General features: G+C 41.6%; 1 protein-coding gene across 8 annotated transcripts in view; it reads right to left on the bottom strand.

Moving 5' to 3' along the window:
* The window catches only part of dock3 (dedicator of cytokinesis 3), a 234638-nt gene that overhangs the window by 60997 nt on the left and 152068 nt on the right, over positions 1 to 21573 (bottom strand). For all 8 annotated transcript variants that reach the window (XM_034314016.2, XM_034314015.2, XM_034314022.2 and 5 more), the window contains 4 exons: positions 17201 to 17355; positions 9093 to 9174; positions 8125 to 8185; positions 5986 to 6133 (listed from right to left, as the gene is read on the bottom strand). In XM_034314016.2, the coding sequence (XP_034169907.1) occupies positions 5986 to 6133; positions 8125 to 8185; positions 9093 to 9174; positions 17201 to 17355 (446 nt within the window). The remainder of the gene's footprint in view (positions 1 to 5985; positions 6134 to 8124; positions 8186 to 9092; positions 9175 to 17200; positions 17356 to 21573) is intronic.

Genomic DNA, 21573 nt, shown 5'->3' with positions numbered 1-21573 from the left:
ACTAGCATACAGAGCAACAACGTAAACTAAGTGATTTTAGTCAATGTCACGTTCTTTGAAATAACAGAAAACACATGGTCAGCAACAATAGACAAATAGGTGTGATGTTTAATTGGTATTAAGGGACCCAATGTGCACTAAGAATACATTCCCCACACCATTACACCACCACCAGTCAGAGCTATTGATACAGGGCAGGCTGAGTCAATGGATTCATGCTGTTGGTGCCAAATTCTGACACTACCATCTGCATGTTGCAGCAGAAATGGAGATTCATCAGATTTTTTTTTCCAATCTTCAACTGTCCAGTTTGGGTGAGTCTGTGCCCACTGTAGTCTCAGAATCCCGTTCTTGGCTGACAGGAGTGGAACTCGATGTGGTCTTCTGGTGTTGTAGCCCATCTGCGTCATGATTCGACTTGTTGTGCATTCAGAGATGTTTTTCTGCTCACCACAGTTGTAAACAGTGGTTAATCAAGCTACCGTAGCCCTCCTGTCAGCTTTCATAAGTACTGCTTATATAGCAAACAATTACCGTCCAAGTAATGAGCAGAATGTGAGGGCTAATGGCTAATGAAGTGTCACACCAAGTGTGGCAGCATGGCTGCCATGGGATTTTCATGCTGAATGGCCTGTGATAGTGGCATTAGTGCCAGGTCAAGGGCTTTGCAGGATCTCAAACTGAGTCCATCTGGCAAGTTATCACTGTGACCACTAGACGAGAATCAGAGGTGGAAAGGGCCTGTCACTTACAGAAACTGGGTCAGTGTGCCTTTACACACTTACAGGGACATGGCAGAGACACTGTAACGGAAACAAATACAGACAAGGTTGCAATCTTTGACATTTCTGTTGTAAATTAGGTAGAAACACCATTCTGGTCAATGGTAGGCAGGTAAAGAAAATAGTATATTAAATAGTAAATTGCATATATGGTAGTATATTATCAGAAAATTCTGGGTAGTGACCTGAAAGTTATGAGTTTAATGCCCATGAATGCAAGAAAGGCCCTTGATCAAATCCCTTAAAAAGACAGTCAGCAATTTTGAAGCCAATTGTTCCCACAAAAGCCACAGAATGCACTAATGCTAGTGCAAGAAGGGAAGCTTTCTGAATTAATAGGCAACAGAGCCATATGTCAGTTTTTTTAACTCCTTGCATCATTAAACTGTGTAAATTTTCAGAAATGTTCAGAAATGATCGTTTCTAAAACTTCTTCAGCATTACATATTTTAGACCAAAAGTAAAAAAAAATTGGACATTGGAAGATTATTTTCATAATAATAAGTAATATTTAGACAGAATCAAAATTCAAACTTCATGCAATTTTAATTAAAAAAAGAGAAAATATAAAAGATTCTGGGTATGCATATAAATAATTTATGTATGGAAGGGTTAAGTCCAGCGCTTCTATCTGACTGGTATTTGTAACCACAATGAAATTTATGTTTTATCTGTAAATCCAATCAAAAATATATGGAATGCCATTTGAGGGCAATATTAAATACATAAATATGACACAATTAATTAATCATACTTAATCATCTTAAAACAGCTGCACCACTCTGAATCCTGAGAACTTTCCCTGCATGAATATTGACTCTGAATACAGCGTATATCTAAACCTTAGTTCTAGGCAAGGATTGTGTGCAGTATGACACAATTGTTTTGGATAAAGTGCCAAATGAATTTATTTCAATTTCTGAACCTATTGAACTAAACTGTAACATGGCAATATCAGTGAGCTGTTTGTTAAATGTTACTGCAAAATTGGATGCAATTCCATTATAACAGACACATGATGTTTTCTAGCAAAAAAAAGTAGCAATAATAATAATAATAATAATAATAATGAAAAAATTAAACAGTTCATTTTGATTTTTTTTAATGTAACAAAGGATTTTTTTGTGCTTTGCACTGTGCTGTCTTACTGTATTTATGGTTATCTGTGAATGTTTGTCTTTTTACCATTACTATAATGCTGCAACTTCCCTCAGGATCAATATACTTTCTATCTATCTATCTATCTATCTATCTATCTATCTATGATGTGCTCTTTAGCTATTTATAATATACTGCGAGGTATGTACACTATAATTAAAATTTAATCGCAATATGTTAGTTTTGACCAGATAGTGCTGCCCTACCCAACTGGGTTCTTTGAAAACAGGATTATAGGTTTACGCAATGCAATGGAAAATGTAAAGGTGGTTTAAAGGTACTTGATTGATCAAGCATCAAGCTCTGTACTCCCTTACACCACTAGGTGTCTCTGCATAACTTATACACTCATATATCTCTAACCGGCTCATTCACCCTCCCTTTCAGTCTCTTTCATGCATACACACACGCACATATAGTCCAGAGTGCAATGATGCAATCAATGAATGCTCAGATTTCATGCACGATGCATGAGAATATAGTGTTAGCATGATATCATGCATGATAGCATGAGAATATGCATGAGAATATAGCTATCAAAGTATTAGGCATCCACCATAAATAATAACCTTATGCACAAAATCCTTTTATAATGCCATCTACTGTGCTCTACCATGTCTCTACATCTCTCATTGTGACTCTCTTCCTCATTCCTACAGCTAAGTGCAAACAAAGGGGAGGGATCTTTTCTGTGGCTAACTTGCATGCCAGAGAGTGAAACAACTGTCAGACAGCCTCAAGCTCGTAATCGGGTCTCTAGCACTAATTGTGCCACTACAGCAGTGATAATGCACATGAAGGGTATGAAAGGGTTGAAAGGAGCATCACTGATTGGAAAGTTCAAGGGTGCTATTTCTGAAAATGATCACGTCTGACACTTCATGTTCAGGATGGCGGCTGGAAATGACTTAACCCACTACGCCAAGCTAATTCAATCAGAGAGGCTAACGAGATGTGACTGCCAGAGTTCTAAACATTAGCTCTGACATTTTATTTTTTCCAAATTATGCACCAGGAAATGACTCCACCCCTGTGGTTAAGTTGCAGCTTGGGTCCATCAAATTAGATAATAAATCCTAATAGATGTTTTTAATGTATTTTCAAACACAGGAGCATCTAAAGCATTTTTTCTTTCTTTGTTTTTCTCATATAGCCCTTGGGTGTTGCTTGAGGTTCAGTGGTATATTCCGCCAAATGCTCCCTGATGCCTGATAAAAAAAACACTTTTTTCGTCTTTAACGCTTGCAGAAACATGAGCTCAGGGCTTGGATACCACATGATTACCTGTCAAAGTGATTGCTAGTCTATCACAAGATTTCCTGAGTGTTGTATGGTTCTCCCATATTTTTTCCCCTTTACCAATTCTGCTTGTTCCCCAGACAACAACCGGAGTGAAAGTTCATGATAGAGGGAGCTGGAATGAAACGTCTATTACGTAGGTGGAATTTTAGAAACATTGGGTTTGAGGTGCAAACCTTCTACAGAGTATATGCTCTGTGTTCTGCTCCACTGTGTTTTGTCAAAAAGCTGTTTTTCTCAAGAACAAACAAAAAATTTATATCAGATGAGAGCCAATATGCCTTCAAAGCAGAAATAAGGATTTGTGTCATGTTATTTCATTTTCATTCCGTAGCATTATTATGTGCACAATTAATCTCTGGAAGTATCAGTTGTAGGTATCACAACCATTATCACTGGGTGGTAACGTTAAAATTTTGAAGATCCAAAAGAAAAATGATCAGATTTTGTCCTCATCACTAGATAAAGTATAACTAGATAAAGTCAAGCAACTGGTTTCGAATATCAGGAGCTCTACAGAGAAGACCTTATATGTCCAATTATCCAACAAAATAATTAGTATCAGTGGAATCAACCAACTGTGTTTTTGATTTCCAATAGGTTGAATGATTACCTTGAAAGAAAAACCCTCAATCAAGACCTCCTTGACTGAAAACATTACCATGGTGTAACACTAGCTGGCCTTCATTTATGCAATGCCACATTTTACATACATGCCAAATGCTAGCCAGGAGAGAAAGTTACTAAAACATTCAGTAAGTATTCAGCAGGTTGTCATATTCCTAAGTAACATTCCAGCAAAGTAATAACGGGTTGTTGAAGACTCTCACCAAACATTCCCAATTTAACGAAAATACAATTATAGAAATGTTACTGCTAATGTCAGTATAACTACAATGTCTTAACAATGTTATAGAAACAGTTAGAAATGTTACATATAGTTATTAGAAAGGCCAAAAAACATGACAGATTGAAAATTCTTTGAACTGCAAGTTTCTAAAACCATACTATTTAAAAAAATGGTTTGCTAGCCTAAAATTGTTAGCTGGAACGTCTGTGTTGAGAGCATGAGATTTAGGAATTAGGCCAATAAAAAGAAGCTAGCCATATTAATGCACATCCTAAAATAAATTATAAAATGAAATCTTAACCCATAAGGTGCTGGAATGAAAGAAGGATGACAGACTTCTTTAATTCCAGCACCTTATGGGTTAATTTGCTGTCTGTAAATGAAAATTAAGATAATTTGGAGTTAACAGTTATTCACTGCTGATGCAGTACCTATACAATGTTACAGATGTTTTTAGTGGTTGGTCATTGATCAGGGTCTTAAGTAGCCTGAGAGAATGTATTGATGGCATCACTTATGATGGATAGAAGCTTTTTTGCATTATTTACTTTTTGGGTCAGAGGAGATGCAATGTCTTATGATGAAATTGTATTATCATCATGAAGATGTATTATCATCATGCATCATAATGTCTCTCACACACAGTGTATGACAGACATTATGATGTATGATTTTTTTTTTATTAGATTATTAGTTTTTGAACTGGTGCTAGTTGTTTGAAGCGAGTACTATTACTTAATCCAATCTTCATTCATATGAAATCGATCAGAATCACTGTTGCTCTTTAGAATTCAGCATCTTTAGAATTTTGACATCAGACTGTGGCATAATTGCTTAACAAACCTCAACAATATGCACCCATTGTACAAAAGAAATTAAAGCAAGACACTATAATATGTCCATTTTTTTAAAAACAATATACAGCACAATTCATCTTTGCTAGTCGATTGCTGATATTCTTACAGGTATTTTTTTGCATTAAGTCTTTTTAAAAATGTACATTTATTCATTCAAATGAGGCTTCATCTAATTAAATAGTATAAAACTTGGCATACTTCACATATAAAAAAACCCTAGTCTTATCTAGTCAAATCTAGTCTTGATATTACTGAAATTCAAATAATTATTTCCCTGTGAAAATGCTCGCAGGAGAAAGACTTTTACAGAAAAGTTGTTTAATTGAGAAATGCACGGTTATAAAAAAATTCAGTATATAAAATCTAACATTAATAATTTAGATTGTGGGAAATTTCCTTCATAATATCCGTCTACTTAGGAAGAAGAATGAACATGTAAAATTTAATGAATGCAGATCATTTAGAAAAAAGAGATTTTCAGTCCTGAATACAAATAAATAAAAATAAAACAGATTTAAAAATAAAAATAAAAATACAGTGTGGTTTGATGTTGTTAGTTAGTGTTGTTATAAGGCTTATATAGGAAATTGACATGTATATATCATGACACATAAACTGACATAGCATATATCAGCAAACAATTTTTCAGATATATACGACATGGTATAATTGCGCCAAGCGGAATGAGCTTATCTGTTAGGTTTCAGATAATGAAGTGGTCACAAATGGATAAAAAATTGTCTGTAGATTTTGGATGTTTTTATTACGACCATTTAAAACAAGACACGATGCAGTTTAGAAGGACTGACATGACCAAAACCTTTGCTTTGTACCTGTAATTTCCTGCCTTAAAAATGAGAGTGGGCAGTACAGAGACAGAAGATCTCTTTGAGATAACCCAATGCATCAGCAATAGAAACATTTCCACTCTGTGGAAGTGCAAGTCAGTGCTCTGAGTACGTCATCAATCACTAATGGATCCTCTCTAGCACCAACCACGCATTTTAAAGACACATGTATGCACGTGCTAGACACTCACGTGTAAACTTTGAGCACGAAGTCTTTCTCTTCCTTTAGTTCTGATATGGTGTGCAGCACATCGCTCATAGCGAGCACAGCGCATCCGTATGGGCGTCGGTAGTGCACATGTGGAGGGCCCTTCTTCGAGTCATTCAGCAGCATTCGCCCTATGAACAGAAAGCACTACATTACCATGTCAACATCTACACACGGAAATGGATGATACTATTACAGCAGAGTCACTGCGGTATGGAGTGAGGGAGTAATGTTCAGCAACAGAAACATAAATCAGAAGCAATGAACTGCATATCTGAGCTGTCACTGTCTGGAGCTTTCTATGATCTAACACACCTGATTGCAGGCTAGAGAATTCAAGTCAATAGAAGCAACCCTGCAAACCAACAGTGTAAATCATCTGGCTAGACAAAAGAAGTCCCTACTTTGGCAGAAGTAAACATTCAAGATAGAGCTTTGGCCAGAAAACATGGGTGCAAGTCCAAAATACACAAAATGACTGCTTTTCAGTTAGCCGATATTGATGTAACATTGAATCTAATTATGCAATGACAGCAACTATGAAATAGCACACAACTTTCACTTTAACACAATGTAACTGTAAGTTACTTTATCAAAACTGTAGCCCTCCTGTTAACTTCGCTTACATTTTCCAGCTAACTAACATTACCATAACTGAAACGTCAACTTGCAGTTAGCACTAGAGTTAGTATTAGAACTGCACATAATGTAAAACGCAACTGTATTATTTTAATATTTTCTGAAAAATTAAAGATGAAATTTAATCTCATTAACAAACTTTTACAAAGGTTATTCAGTGTGTTGCAAAAACTTCAATTTTTGTGCTTTCACTCATATGTAAATGTTTTCATAAGCCAAACCAGACAGATTTACACAACTTTTGGTAACAGAAAAATTTCTTCCTAGTCATGTGTGTATGTTGATAAATGCCAATTACTCATATATTACCAAGCGCATTCATGGCACAGCTGATTTACATTCAGTGATGCCCACAAATCTCTATAAAAGGCAAAGCTCACACACAGCTGAAAATGACAGAATGACAACTAAACGGTGAAAGAATGGCTTACAAGCGTCACATACAATAAATCATCCAGTATTGCAGCTCAGCCACTGCAGTGCATCAGATTCCACAAACACACACTAACTCTTCTTATTTGTCTTCATTTATGGATTTAGTTTGCTTTCTTTCAAGTCATTAATGAAATATCATGAAATGACATTGTTTCACAAAATATAAATAATTGAAATAAATAAACTATTAAAACTTGACAACAATCTGTATATGAAGTTGCAGTAGCTAGTACCAAATACATAATTTGAAGCCAATCAATCAAGGTTGAATTTATTGAGTCTCCTTATATGTAAATTTAAACAAACTCATAATGTAGGGAGAACACCAAATTATTGAATTAGTTATTATTAGAGAACAATCATATTTGGACGAGTGCACTAAGAAAGAAAAGAGAGTGTGCTAAGAAAGAAAGAAAGAAAGAATATGCCACAGAAATGAAAAATAAATAAATAAATAAATAAATAAATAGCAACAAGACTTAGCAAAATAATGAATATGTAATATAAATATGTAATAAGTTCTATTTTATAAATCTAAAACAGATGAAACAGATAAAACAAAAAGAAAAACATGTTGGTAAAAAAAATCCTTAACATATTAAGCATATTAGGATAACTTTTCATAGCACACCATCCTCACAGCATCCTGATGTGAGAAGGGTTCCTTTAACATCATCCAGAGAATAAAGAGCAACATGAATCATTTTCATTTTTATTGATTCATGTAAAATAGCTAATCAGACAAAGTAACATATCTGAAATCTCCTGATAAGGTAAAACATGATAATACACTGTGCAAATTGCTGCATTCCACTGATTGTACTGTTCTCTTTGCACCTTACTGAGCTCAAATGTACAATGCTGCAGTTACATAAAAGCACTTGTGATGCGAATTCCATAGCAGGTGAAGTACAAAAAAAAAGAAAGAAAGAAAAACTGGAGCACATTCGGCTCAAAGCGAAAGATGTGCACATGAGGGAGGGGGCAGAGATTTTAGCTCTGTTTTATAGGGGTAAAATTCAACTGGGATCATTATAGGCCCACTTACCAGTCCTGATGACCTGAGCAACAATGTATAGGTCTCGTTTCATATCCTTATTGCTCAGGTCCTGTGGAGATACAGAGAAAGAGATGAGGCATATTGTAGAGCAATATATTTGTCAATTGTACAGGACATGATTGTATCCCGTGTGCTAAAGCTGCCCTGTATAATCACCACTGTTCAATTTACAGCCAAATTAAAGTGTTCTCTAATGTGATCGCTGTATTCGCTGTGTATTAAGCCCGATGTAAATGAAAGTGTTAATTTACTAATGACTACTAGATATAATGTGTGCTTAATGTTCTGTAGCGTAGCCATAGTGATGTGTGAGGCAGGTTTCCATCCAGATGTTTTGCAAAAATCTACATTTTTCAAAAGAAAATATGAAAAGAATGTTACGGTATGTTGATTATTCTGAAATAGGGAGCAACAAGGTATAAAAAGCTAACAGCTATCTATGAAACGGCAACTGTAATTATATCATTAGTGTCAAATTATTGTGTATAATGTTTACATCACTACAATAATACACTGCTCTAGCAGTTTTTTTTTATTATTCTATATTTTGCGTTATTACATTTACCTTATACAGTATTTACATCTTTTGGGGCATATTTCATTTTGGGCAACTACACCAAACCCATTACGCAATTACTTTTCCATGAAGTAACACGTTTCTCATTGAATTTCAAGTTTCAAGTTTATTTGTCATATGCACAAAATATCAGGGTTGGCATTGTTTGAATTTTTACTTTATTTTTTTTATACTATTTCCATAATAGTTTTGTGCTTTATTGATAAACCAACCTTTTCCACCTCAGTCATTTGGCAAAACATGCCATTTTTAATGATGCTTTAAATTTTTAGCACCTCCGTTTAGGATTTCTTTAAATTCACATTTTTAAAATGCACATTACATCCAAAAAAGCAGGTGGATGAAAAATGGAAACCCTGCTCTCAGTTTTTTTTTTTACCGTAAACAGTGCACAGAGCCGGTCGATTTTCTCTGGGTTCTTTGGGCCTCCGTTTTTGTTGAGCCTCACCATGAACTTCTCACTGCAACAAAACAGCACAAGCTTAAATTCACCTTGAAATCATTTGCATAAGATGCCTAGTGGCTCAAGTCTTAACAACTCAATAAGTCCCGCTGTTCCTTAATACAGACGGCTCTACATAATGTCAATTAAAGGCGGCCTCCTGCAGACGCTCTGACACCTTAGCGGCTCTCTCACACAAGGAGCTGAGACTAAAGAGGAGGTGGGTGGTTAATAATGTGCCTCGTTCTCCTCTCGTTTCCCACAGGGGGTCTGGGAAAGTCAGGATGGAGAGACAGAGCGATGACAGGGGGAGAATGAAGGAGAGTAGGAAGCTTTAATCAGATCTGAGGCAGGCGAGGAGAACACTTCCTCTCTGCCACAGCCCAGCCTAATGGAACCAGGGTGTCAGAGTTTTGAGAGTTTATGGGAGGAAGACAGAAAAGAGAAATGTAGTCTACCTGAGGCATGGCTGACAGAAAAATAGGCTGACCAGACAGATGCTACATCGGATGAAGACATTTCTTTAAAAGAAGAAAAGTCATTCAGAGTAGAGCTTTCCATTTGTCTCTCTGGCCCCATTTACACCTGCTCTTGTACACGTTCAACTCTAATGAACTTGTCCACAGTGCACAGAACTATAAAGTTATCAATGTTTTTGAATTTTAAACTTGTTTTTTTTTTTTGTATAAATTGCTGTGTGTAGAAGATATCACATTTCATATAAACCAGTGCCCTTTTTAATACTGGTCCACATATACTGATTCCAGTACTGTAGCTCACATGCGTTTTGTATTTCTACACCATGTCCAACAGACAGGAGGTTTGTGTTTGGTAATTTATTTGTTGCATGCTTTCTAGCCATTTAGTGCACTTGACAGCTTTGATATAGCAATAATATCCAATGGTATAATAGCATTTCCTATAACAACCTCATCCAATGGCTAAATATACAGATATCCTGCCCAGTCTAAATGCTATACACTAACTCTATCATTGAGACCATTGCTGCAAATGTAAAGTAATGCCATATTTCTTAATGGAGCAGTATACAAACATATCACTTCCCTTAACAATTATTTCATCAGAATTCCAGTCACAAATTTCCCCTCTCAGCACATCACAGTTCCCAGCAATGTGAACGTTGCTTGTGCTTATTAGTTCTCCTTGTGTTTTGTTTGTTTTATCATGTGTCTAAATTTTGGTTTTCGTTATGTTTCCGCCCCGTCCCTTCATTGGTCTGTTACCGATTGTACTTACCTGCTCTCTGTTTGTGGTTATTTTGCCTTCTTATATATCCTCTTGACAACTGTATCTGGTATCAGTACCATTAAGCTCTGAGCATTGGTTTCCAGGTTGTTCTAGTTTTTGATTCTTGTATGTGTATTGATCTTGACTATGAAATACGCTATATGGCCTATATGTATATTATATGGACAAGTATGTGGATACATGACCATCGCACCCCAATGGGCTTGTTAAAAACAATTCTATTCCAAACCCGTTAATTATGAAGATGGTCCCTCCGCCACTTCTATAACAGCCCCAACTCTTCTGTGGCTTTCTACTGGATTTTGGAATGTGGCTGTGGGGATTTGCCACAAGAGCATAGTGAGGTCAGGTACTGATGTCAAATGAGAAGGCTTGGTGCCCAGCTGGCATTCCAAAACATTCCAAAGGTGTTCAGTAGAGTTGAGGTCAAGGGTCTGTGTAGGCCACTCAAGTTCTTCCATTCCAACCTTGGCATACCATCACTTTATGGACAATCTAGACAATTGTGTGCTTCCAACTTTGTGGCAAACATTTGGGGAATGTCCACATACTTTTGGCCATATCGTGTATATCTACATACTGTATGAGAGGGGACTGAATTAATATAATGTTTGTAAAATGTGTCCACATGTGACACTAAAAAGTGCCACATGTACCCGATACAGCAGCATGGCTGGACATTTCAAAAGTAATTTGATTCAGTGAGAAATCCTCAAGGACTGGTGATTAGGCAGCCCTTCTATATTGTACAGGAAACCTCAAGACATATTAGCCTTTACATTACAAATGCAATGTAGCCATATACATCCATGACCACCGCTGCATGTTGTTTGTTATTTCTTTGGATATTAAGGGTTCTTATCTTCTAAAAGAAGTTCTACTTGGAACTCCTCCTGACAGGGCAACCATAAACCTTTTAAGGTTCAAGATATAGCTTTTTCTCCCCCAATTTTATCTACCTTGGTGTCCTTGTTTTTTGTTTCCTCTTTTCTATTTTTATCTGTTCATGTTTGTTATCAAACTTTCTAATTTCCCAGAAATTTACCCCAGCAAACACTCTCTATGCATTCATCATTGGAACAGAGATTAAGTAAAACTAGTGGATATTTCTCATGATTTCCATTTGCAGCTCTCCAGCATGCTTAGAATTATAACCTAGATAATCAAGTGCTTTTGTGTGTAGTGGATTATCTCTCTTACTTGAAAATATGCAAGCAGAAGGGATTTGAGATAAACATGAAGGACTCCTAGACTCTAACAGAGGTCAGTGGTAGCTTACTAGTTAAGATTCTGAGCTAGTGTTCGGAAAACTTCCAGTTCAAATCCTGGGATTTTCAGAAAGCCACTGGTGGGCCTTTAACTGCTCAACTCTATGTAACTAAGTCTCCTGTTCACCTTCTGTCTTCTAATTCTTATTTTTCTTTCCTTACTAGTACTTACTATTTAAGTAGTTCATTTGTCCTAATTATAGTTTCTAATTCCTGTTTACCATTAGTCATCACTTTATATTTGGGGTAACCTTTTCTGATTTGACTCCAGCTATGCCCGAGAACTCTCAGACAGAGGACTCTGAGGACTGTTTGCATATGCTCACTTGTCTCTGGTTTCCAGAAGCTAAAAAATGTCACTCTCCAAACTGCATGCATGTGAACTTGATGCAACAATATTCCTGAGACATGTCTGTTCAGTTGTGTGGATACTTGTCCATGTGTGTGTGTATGCTCACCAGCATGGGAATACACATCATTGCACACTAGTTGACTCGCTGATTTGACAAGCTCCCCTGCCAAGAATGTCCAATCAGTTCACAGAAAAGCAACAACAGCCTTCACTTTAGGAAACAACATTGTCCTTTGCAAGCAATGACAGGTAGTCATTAAACCCTTTCATCGTTAACAAAGAAGTGTTTCTTTGGCTTTGTTCAATTCAAGGGCAGCTCTGAATATTGTTAGTGAATTTTAAAGACTTTTACATGTTTTAGCATAGTTACACAAATGCCAAAAGGCTATAAGGTTGATGAATGATCTGGTGATTAGCAATAAGAGGCATGTTCAGATAGTTCACTGGCCGAGAATTGACAAAAAAGGAAAGGAATAAGCACAGATTTACAGGAAATAAATCAATCAAATACTGGGGGATGATGTGAGTTTTCAATTGAGTGGTCAGTTATGTAATCACGTCAAGTTTGAAAGACAGTGAAAGACTCACTGAAAGGAAATGTACATCAAGTACTTGGCAGCTGAAATCTGAAAAAGTTTATTGAAAAGGTATGCTCAATAGTGTCTGTCCTTTTTTGATGCTGTTTCCAATGTTGCTGGTAGTCTAAACAATATAATCTGCAAAACAGTCTAAAGCTTATATCATACCATGCTTCCCAAGCCAGTCATCATAAACCCTGAGACAGTTTACAATCCCACACACTGAACACATTCAATCATTCACCTTAAGTAACCACTTGGTCAGGGTCATGGTGGATTCAAAGCTGGGAACACTGGATGTGAGCAGGAATACACCCTGGATCACAGGGTACGATGTGCACACATTCACACCTAGGGGCAATTTAGCATAGTTAATTTAAACAATTGTTTTGGAAGGTGGGAGGAAACCTGAAGAACCCAAAAGAAAGCCACACAGACATGGGAAGAACATGCAAAACTCACCATAGCCAGTAACTCAAGCTCAGGATCAGGGACCTTGGAGTAGTGAGGCTGCAACGCTGCCCACTGTGGCACCATGCTGTCCACACTGAACACCTGGTAGAGCAAAATAGGGACTGTCTGCCTATTTTGGTCAGGATCACTGCAGATCCTACCCCTGGAAAACTGGGCACAAGGCAATAATACACCCTGGAGGAGACACAACTGGCAAATCCACCTACCGGCATGTTAGTATGAAACTGGACTACTCTGAGAAAACCAACAAAAACACTGGGAGAACATGAAAAACTCTTCACAAGCAGTAACTGGAGATCAGTATCTCCAGAACAGGAGCTCTGTGGTATCAATGCTACTTGCTGCCCCATGATACCACCAACTGACAAAAGCATACCAACAAATAGAGAGGATTTCAAATGTTATTTGAGGCTACCATCAAAGCATTGTCTAAGTCCTTGAGCCTTACTGGCACAACAGCTGTATTATTTTGCAGGAAATCAGGATGGGAGGTCTAATGAACAAGCCACAGTAGAACCATTCAGAGAGCCGCAGGGGACTAGCCTGGGCCAGATGTTGTGGTTAATGTGTGGAGAGGGAATAGAGGAGATAAAAAGGCATACAGCTTCCTACATTTACCATAATACCTTCATAAGAAAAGCTTTCAATAGTTACCAACAGCAGCTAATAATTCTCATATTTAGCTTGATCTATTGTGAGAGAATTGAGATACTACTTCCAGATCTGTACTGAAAGGCTCTGATCCAAAAGGTTACACTTTTCATGACACTCCAATAAAACATCAGGCTTATCTTTGCCTAATTGCAATGAGGTGTAATACAATTTTGGGCTGACCCTGGACGGGAGCGGTGGACAGCTTTCAAGTGGGAGGTGCAGGACCATTAACGGATCGTCAGGACTCGGATGAGTGGGTGGACAGAAAGTGAGCGCGAGAGAGTGAGAGAGAGGCCAAGATGCTGTGAATAATTATTTGGCTAGCATTAGACTGGTGGGGCTTATATAATGTTAAACAAAATGTGGTACATTTTCAAATCACTCTCCAAAACTCGAAATGTTCGTGATATACAAAGTATGGTATCAAATGTCTGCAATTTCTATAACCGTAAGGGTTGGCAATAAAAATCCTAGTATTTAATTCTAAAATATTAAGTATAATTCTTCTGAAAATATCACACTTTTTTGATATGGTTTGATATGCAGCTTGCATACAAAATGTGGGTTTCAGAAGCAGGGAAGAGGAGCCAAGCTAGACAGGCACTGGGAAAGTTTGCCGTAATGTCGCCTAAGGCTCACTAAGTGAATAGATTAAGACAGACTAAGAGAGTGAGATATAAAAAGAGAAATGGGAGTGTGATGTCTCTGTAGTAACAGATCAACTCCATCTTAGCAGTGGAAACTCTCACAGGAGACTCGCAGCAAGGTTCTGGAAGCCTTCGGCAAGCATTCACATTTCTCAGTGTGTGTTTTTTTCTTCACACAAAGTCATATTTGAAGGTCCTTTAAGCAGGAGAACTGAGGTTGTGCAGAGAATTCTTATCATCAAGTGTGAATGGGATATCCAATGCTTGTCACAATCAACAGTACATTCATCAATCCAGAGTTAATTACCAGTCAGTTTGAAACAAGACGTCCATCAAACTTCTAAAAAGTTATTTCCAAAGTCAGCAAAGATGAAATTAGAGAGAATAATGTATAATGACTCGTATGGAGCTTGTGGGCACTATGGTTGCCAGAATTCCTGTGAGGGTGTTTCTAGCTGTGACAGCATGGAGGAAAATAATGATTGCCTTCCCAGCTGATACTCATTTCCTCTTCCTGATTCTGCCAAGCCTCTAGGGGCAAGGATGTTTGTGACAACAAGTTTTCCCAAGCTGATAGCCAAAGTCTGAGTACAAGTACCCTTTTTTTGGTGGACAACCTACACCTGATTGTTGCTATTCAAATCTTGTCCTCAAAACAGATGACATAGCATTCAGGTCCAAGGACTGTGAGAATTGTCCACAAAGCAATATAGAGAGTTTCTACAGAAATTCAAAATAATATAGAAACTAGAACAAATTAGATGGCTTTTGACAACACTAGAAGATAATAGGATACAGACCTACACTGTACAGTGTAAGTGTTCTGACAACCACTGCACTCATTTGATTCATATATCTATTTGATTATATGATTAAAATTTCTGTGTGATATAGGCTTATGATTAAAGCTGTAGATTTGAACTTAGCTTTTTTCCATGCTATAATCACAGTTCACAGGGCTAAGTGAGCACTGGTCATCCTTAGTCTGCAGATTTTTTTGGGACAGCTTGAGACAAAAGTTGAGACAGAATCTATATTTTAGAGAAATATTTTGGCATTTTAGGTCATTTTGTTATATAATGGGGTATAATAGTAGATTGATTGGTCAGTTATTTCCATGCTTATGGTATACAATTTGGTCTCTTTTGAATTCAAGCGTCTGAAAGTTATCAGAGAACTGATGTGAACCAGCAAGGAAGTGGGTTTCACATAAAGTTGGATTTTATAAACTGGATTTTATATTCATATTCCACTTAAGCCACCTTTATCTATGTTTTGCTCTCTTCACCTGCTTCTTTTTCTCCTGTTAATCCTTAGTTGATTAAAAACAGTACCTGATCTGTTCTTCAAAACAAACCTTAACAAGGACAGTGTTGGTAAGTTTGGACTCGGTTAATTTTGGAAATACTTTTAATTTTTCAGCACCAGGAAAACCATTTCTATATAATATACCACTATTGTACATACAAGCACAAATCAAATTAAACAAGTGCTGGGTTTGCTAGAGTAGCATTAGGCTAAACCAAATTTTACTTTCTCTTCGTTGGAATATTATATCACCCACCTTCAGCTGTGATTGAAAACAGTGTAAGAGTGGTTACCAGGGGTTCGCTTGTATAAATGGGCTAGTAGGGAGAAGATTATTTGATGTAAACTAATGTTTTAAAGTGGATAATTTTGGAATTTTTGTGGAACCAAGAGCAATAGCACCACCGATGGTCACAGGAATGGTATGAAGAAGTGAAGCTGAGGCTGATTTCTTTCTAGTGACATCTTTCTATCTTTTCTTTCTATGAATTATTTACTCTATAAATCTTTTTTTTCCCTAAAATGCCTTTGGGGCAGAAAATAAAAGTAGATAGACTAATTGCACATTGTCCAATTAATGTAGAAATGTAAGTTTATTGGGTTTTTTTTTGTTTTTTTTTTGGTTTGAATGAATTCATAACCCTTTCATTCAAACCAAAAACACTAAACTAAACTTTTTTCACACTGTCTTTTTGTGTAATTTTTTACTGATCGAACAGTATGTGCTTTTGTGTTTATCGTGTTGACTATTTCTGTTTGTCATGTTATTTAGTGCATTACCCTCAACACTAATAGCTGTTTATAGACATTAGATTTTAGCCTCACATCTAATATAATGACTAGCCATAACTGACAGTAACACTAACATACTGCAGAATACTCTGGCACTATCAAAGAGCATTTTATGCATACATTTGCAAGCACATCAAGGTTTCTAGGTGTTGTGCTTGCTAGACCCTCCTTAGTTCTGAGGAGTAGATACAAGCAGAATGTAGCACAGGGAATTACCATCCAGAAGGGCACCAGCAGCACACAAGGGTTTTTCCCCCTATTTTTGTAGCAATTCTTAACAGGTAATTTTCTATTTGGAATAATTCTGCACTATTACTTCTCCTATCTATCTATCTATCTATCTATCTATCTATCTATCATTATGATTACTAATATTTATTACTATCTCATCCCTTAGCATTATTCTTTATATATTGTGCCCTCTCTTTATTTTTAGTCTCAATTTTATTCTTATTTATGTACAGCACTCTGGGCAACTATTGTTGTTTTCAATGTGCTTTATAAAGCACTATAAAACTTACTTACTTACACTAATATGCCCTAAGGACAGGAAATGGGGTCATGGAGTAGTGTGCAGAAACTAAACTAAATGTCTTGGATTCCTTGCATCATACTGAATAACATAAATAAGTTGACTCCCCTAACCAATAAATGCATAAGGATTGAACATCTTGGGATAATGACTTCTCACAATGCTCCTCACCTTATGTGTTTGCCTTCCCGAAGGTCATAGAGGGAAAAGAAAATGTCTGTGTCTTCTCCTATGGTGTTGTAGGTAAAGCTCTTGAGATTGACAAACAGGTGGTGAGGGACGGGAACCCGACACGTATCACCATGACGCTGCCGCATGCTGTCCCCCTTTAAAAAAAAGACAAAAGCATAAAGTTACATTCAAGTTCCCCTTCAGGAACTCGAGCTGCGTCACGAAACGCTATGGGAACGCCCCCGCGTGACCGCGCTCTGAATCACGTGTCTAATCCGTCCAATGGATGGGCGAGACGTCACGGGCGGGGTGACGTAGCGACCCGGAAGCATAAAAGCCCGAGCGGCGAGCCCCGCGTTAGCTTCCTGTTTTCAGCAAGCGCTCTGTGTTTATTTTCTGTCTATTTTTGTCTTTTGGTGTTTTATCGTTGGCATGCCTAAAGCCAAGGTTAAGACTAAGGGCGAGAGCGGGCAGCGCTTCAGGCCGTGTGTTCCTCCCTGTCCGCGATTTATTACGGGCGGGGATACACACAGTCTGTGCGTTGCCTGTTTGGGAGCGGAGCATGTTCAGTCGGCTCTCGAGGGAGCCGGCTGCGCACATTGCGAGCGTTTACCGCTGCGCACTCTCCGCTCCCGCTGGGCTCTCTTTGAGGAGGGAGCCCTCACTAGCGTGCCTCGCGGTGCCGGCCCCGCTTCTGCCGAGGCAGAGCGGCGGTTGCGCTCGTGGGGCTCGCAGATGGACCTGGCGGAGGGAATGGAGACGGGCCCGTCCCTTTCTCCTTCCTCACCCTCCAGGTCCTCTGTCCCCTCCCTGGGCTCGGAAGCACGCTCTGCGGTTTCTTCCCCCCGGGGAGCGGACTCGGCGCTCCACCTATCGTCCTCCGAGGAGGTCGATGTGGAGAGCGTCGACCCTGAGCCGCAGTCTCCTCAATACGGGGAGCTGCTCGAGGTGGTTGCACGGGCAGTCGCTAAGCTTAGCATTGACTGGCCCGCTGAGTCACGGCCTGAGCCTCAGGGCTCTAGACTGGAGGAGCGTTTTTTGCGCAGTAGGCCGCCACCTCCGCCCCGGAGCCTGCCCTTTTTTCCGGACCTCCACACTGAGGTGTCGAGGTCCTGGAATAGGCCATTTTCGGCCCGGTTGTTCAGTCCCACGTCTTCCCATTACGCTAATGTGGCGGGGCTGGACTACTCCGGCTACAGGGCGATGCCCAGGGTTGAACAGACGCTAGCCAGCTATCTGTCCCCTGCTGCTGCATCGTCCCTGAAGGCTCCGGCGTTGCCTACCAAGCCGCTGCGGACCACCTCAGCGCTGGTAGGCAAGGCGTACACGGCAGCAGGTCAGGCCGGTGCGTGTCTGCACACCATGGCGGTGTTACAGGCGTACCAGGCTGACCTGCTTACAGAGCTGGATGAGCAGGGGGAGAGTACGTCTGAGCAGGTAGCTGAGCTCAGGCGGGCCGCTGATCTGTCCCTCCGCGCCACCAAGGAGACCGCCCGTGCTATCGGTCGGTCTATGGCAGTCCTGGTGGCAGCGGAGAGGCATCTCTGGCTGACCCTGTCCGATATGAAAGAGAAGGACAGGGTTGTGCTCATGGACGCCCCGCTTACTCCCTCGGGCCTGTTTGGCGACGCGGTAGACTCCGTCGTCGAGAGATACCAGCAGGCCCGTGCTCAGGCGGCGGCGTTCCAGCGGTTCCTCCCCCGTCGCTCTCTAGCTCGTGGGGCTGCCGGGCGGGGGCAGCCCCCTCCGTGTACGGCCCCCTCCTACAGGGAGGCCCAAAAGCAGAGCGTCGCCTCCCGTGCTCCCCCGAGGCGGGAGCAGGAGTCGCGACGACGCTCTGGGCCCGGCCCTTCAGGCACTAAGGCGGATCTGAGGACCGTCCTCATGTCCAGAAGGGCCGCGGCTAAGAAGCCCTGATGGTTTTGGCCCAGGGCTTCCGAGGGCGGGCCCCTCTGGGGCGACGCGGCGTACACCTCATCTTACGGTGCCCGGGTCCCCCCAGTGCCCTCAGGAGGTCGATCTGCCAACCCTGCCACCTATGGTGCTTCAGGGCGCAGCGGTCTCCAGCGAGCGCCTCTCCCAGTTCTCGCCCGGCAACGTAGCGGGTCTGGGAGGCTCGCGGCCTCTCCTGAGGCCTTCGCAGCGGTTAGCTCATTTCCCCCATGTCGGTTCGCCGCCTCAGGGCACCCAGCTAACCGCTTCTATTACACCAGAGGTCAGTCTCGAGAGACTGATTCCCTTAGTGAGCTTTCTGGCAGCGTGGAAACTTCTGCCGAATGTGTCTCATTGGGTCCTGCGTACTGTAGAAAGAGGCTACCGAATTCAGTTCGGCTCGCCTCCACCTCATTTTTCTGGGGTTCTTCCCACTGTGGTGGGTCCCGAGCAGGCTCTGGTATTGGAGCAGGAAGTACGTACTCTCCTGAGGAAGGAGGCCATCAAGGTGGTCCCTCCTCACGACAGGGAGTCAGGGTTCTACAGCCGGTACTTCATTGTTCCCAAGAAGGGGGGAGGGCTGCGTCCCATTTTGGACTTGCGGCAATTGAACCTCTCAGTCGCTCGACTGAAGTTCAGGATGCTTACGGTCACTCAGGTCGTGTCTCAGATCAGGTCCGAGGACTGGTTCGTCACGATCGACCTAAAAGATGCGTATTTCCACATCTCCATCCTTCCCCCGCACAGGAAGTTCCTGAGGTTCGCTTTCGGGGGCGAAGCTTACCAGTATCGGGTTCTTCCCTTCGGCCTAGCACTCTCACCCCGCACCTTCACGAAGTGCGTGGATGCTGCCCTGGCTCCTATGCGACTACAGGGCATCCGCATACTGAACTATATCGACGACTGGTTGATTTTAGCTCATTCAGAGCAGATGGCGGCTCGGCATCGAGATGCCGTTCTCGCCCATATGAAGGAACTGGGGTTAAGACTAAACGCCGAGAAAAGCGTGCTTTCTCCAGCTCAGAGAACCGCTTATCTAGGCGTCGTGTGGGATTCGACCACGATGCAGGCACGTTTGTCTCCTGCTCGGATCGAGTCGGTCCTCACAGCGGTCGCGAGAGTGAAAGTAGGCCGGTCACTCACTGTAAAGCAGTTTCAGAGACTGCTGGGCCTATTGGCAGCTGCGTCCAACGTGATACCGTTTGGCCTGCTGCACATGAGACCCCTACAGTGGTGGCTCAAGACCAGGGGGTTTTTCCGAAACAGAGGAAACCCGCTCCGCATGATCAAGGTCACGCGACGATGCCGCCGTGCCTTAGCTGTGTGGAGAGAACCTGGGTTCTTGTCTCAGGGCCCGGTCCTGGGAACTCCTGGTCGCCGCGTAGTGCTAGCGACGGATGCGTCCCTCACCGGATGGGGAGCGGTCATGAGTGGCCGTCCTGCCCGTGGTCTGTGGAGCGGCCGCCATCTCACTTGGCACATCAACCGCCTGGAGATGCTGGCCGTGTTTCTAGCTCTGAAACACTTTCTCCCAGACCTAAGAGGCCGCCACGTGTTGGTGCGCACCGACAACACGACGGTGGTCTCTTACATCAACCGCCAGGGAGGTCTGCGTTCGCGCCCCCTTTACAGGCTGGCGCTCCAGATCCTTGTGTGGTCCCAAGGGAACCTCCTCTCATTGAGAGCGGCCTACATCCCTGGTCATCTCAACGTGGGAGCAGACGCCCTGTCGAGGCAGGGGCCGGTGCCCGGGGAATGGAGACTCCACCCCGAGGTGGTGGAGCTCATATGGCGTATGTTCGGCAGAGCCCAGGTGGATCTGTTTGCGACGCAGGAGACGTCGCACTGTCCCCTTTGGTTCTCTCTGATTCATCCAGCTCCTCTTGGACTGGATGCCATGGTACAGCCGTGGCCGAGGCTGCGTCTGTACGCCTTTCCTCCGGTCGCTCTGCTCCCGGGAGTTCTGGAGAGAGTGCGCCGGGACGGAATTCGTCTACTGTTAGTAGCCCCGTTCTGGCCGGGCCGAGTATGGTTCTCGGACCTGATTTCCCTCCTAGACGGCTCCCCATGGGAGATTCCGATCAGGAGGGATCTCCTCTCACAGGCGGGGGGCCATCTTCACCCCCGCCCGGAGCTGTGGAAGCTGTGGGTGTGGCCTCTGAGGGGGCACAACTCCGCGCTTCCGGTCTCTCAACCGAGGTTGTGGAGACCATCCTCCAGTCCAGAGCTCCCTCTACGAGGAAACTGTACGCCCTGAAGTGGAAACTTTTCACTTCCTGGTGCGGAGACCGCCGGCTTGACCCTGTTCACTGCCCAGTTGGTACAGTGCTGGAGTTCTTGCAGGCCCGCCTCTCCGCGGGACTGACCCACTCCACCCTGAAGGTGTACGTGGCGGCTATTGCGGCCTGCCACGCCCCTCTCGATGGCCAGTCAGTGGGCAG

The sequence above is a fragment of the Pangasianodon hypophthalmus genome, chromosome 20, assembly GCF_027358585.1.
Source record: "Pangasianodon hypophthalmus isolate fPanHyp1 chromosome 20, fPanHyp1.pri, whole genome shotgun sequence".
Lineage (NCBI taxonomy): Eukaryota > Metazoa > Chordata > Actinopteri > Siluriformes > Pangasiidae > Pangasianodon > Pangasianodon hypophthalmus.
The sequence above is the reverse complement of the archived record's forward strand: the minus strand, read 5'-3'. Positions and strand labels throughout refer to the sequence as shown.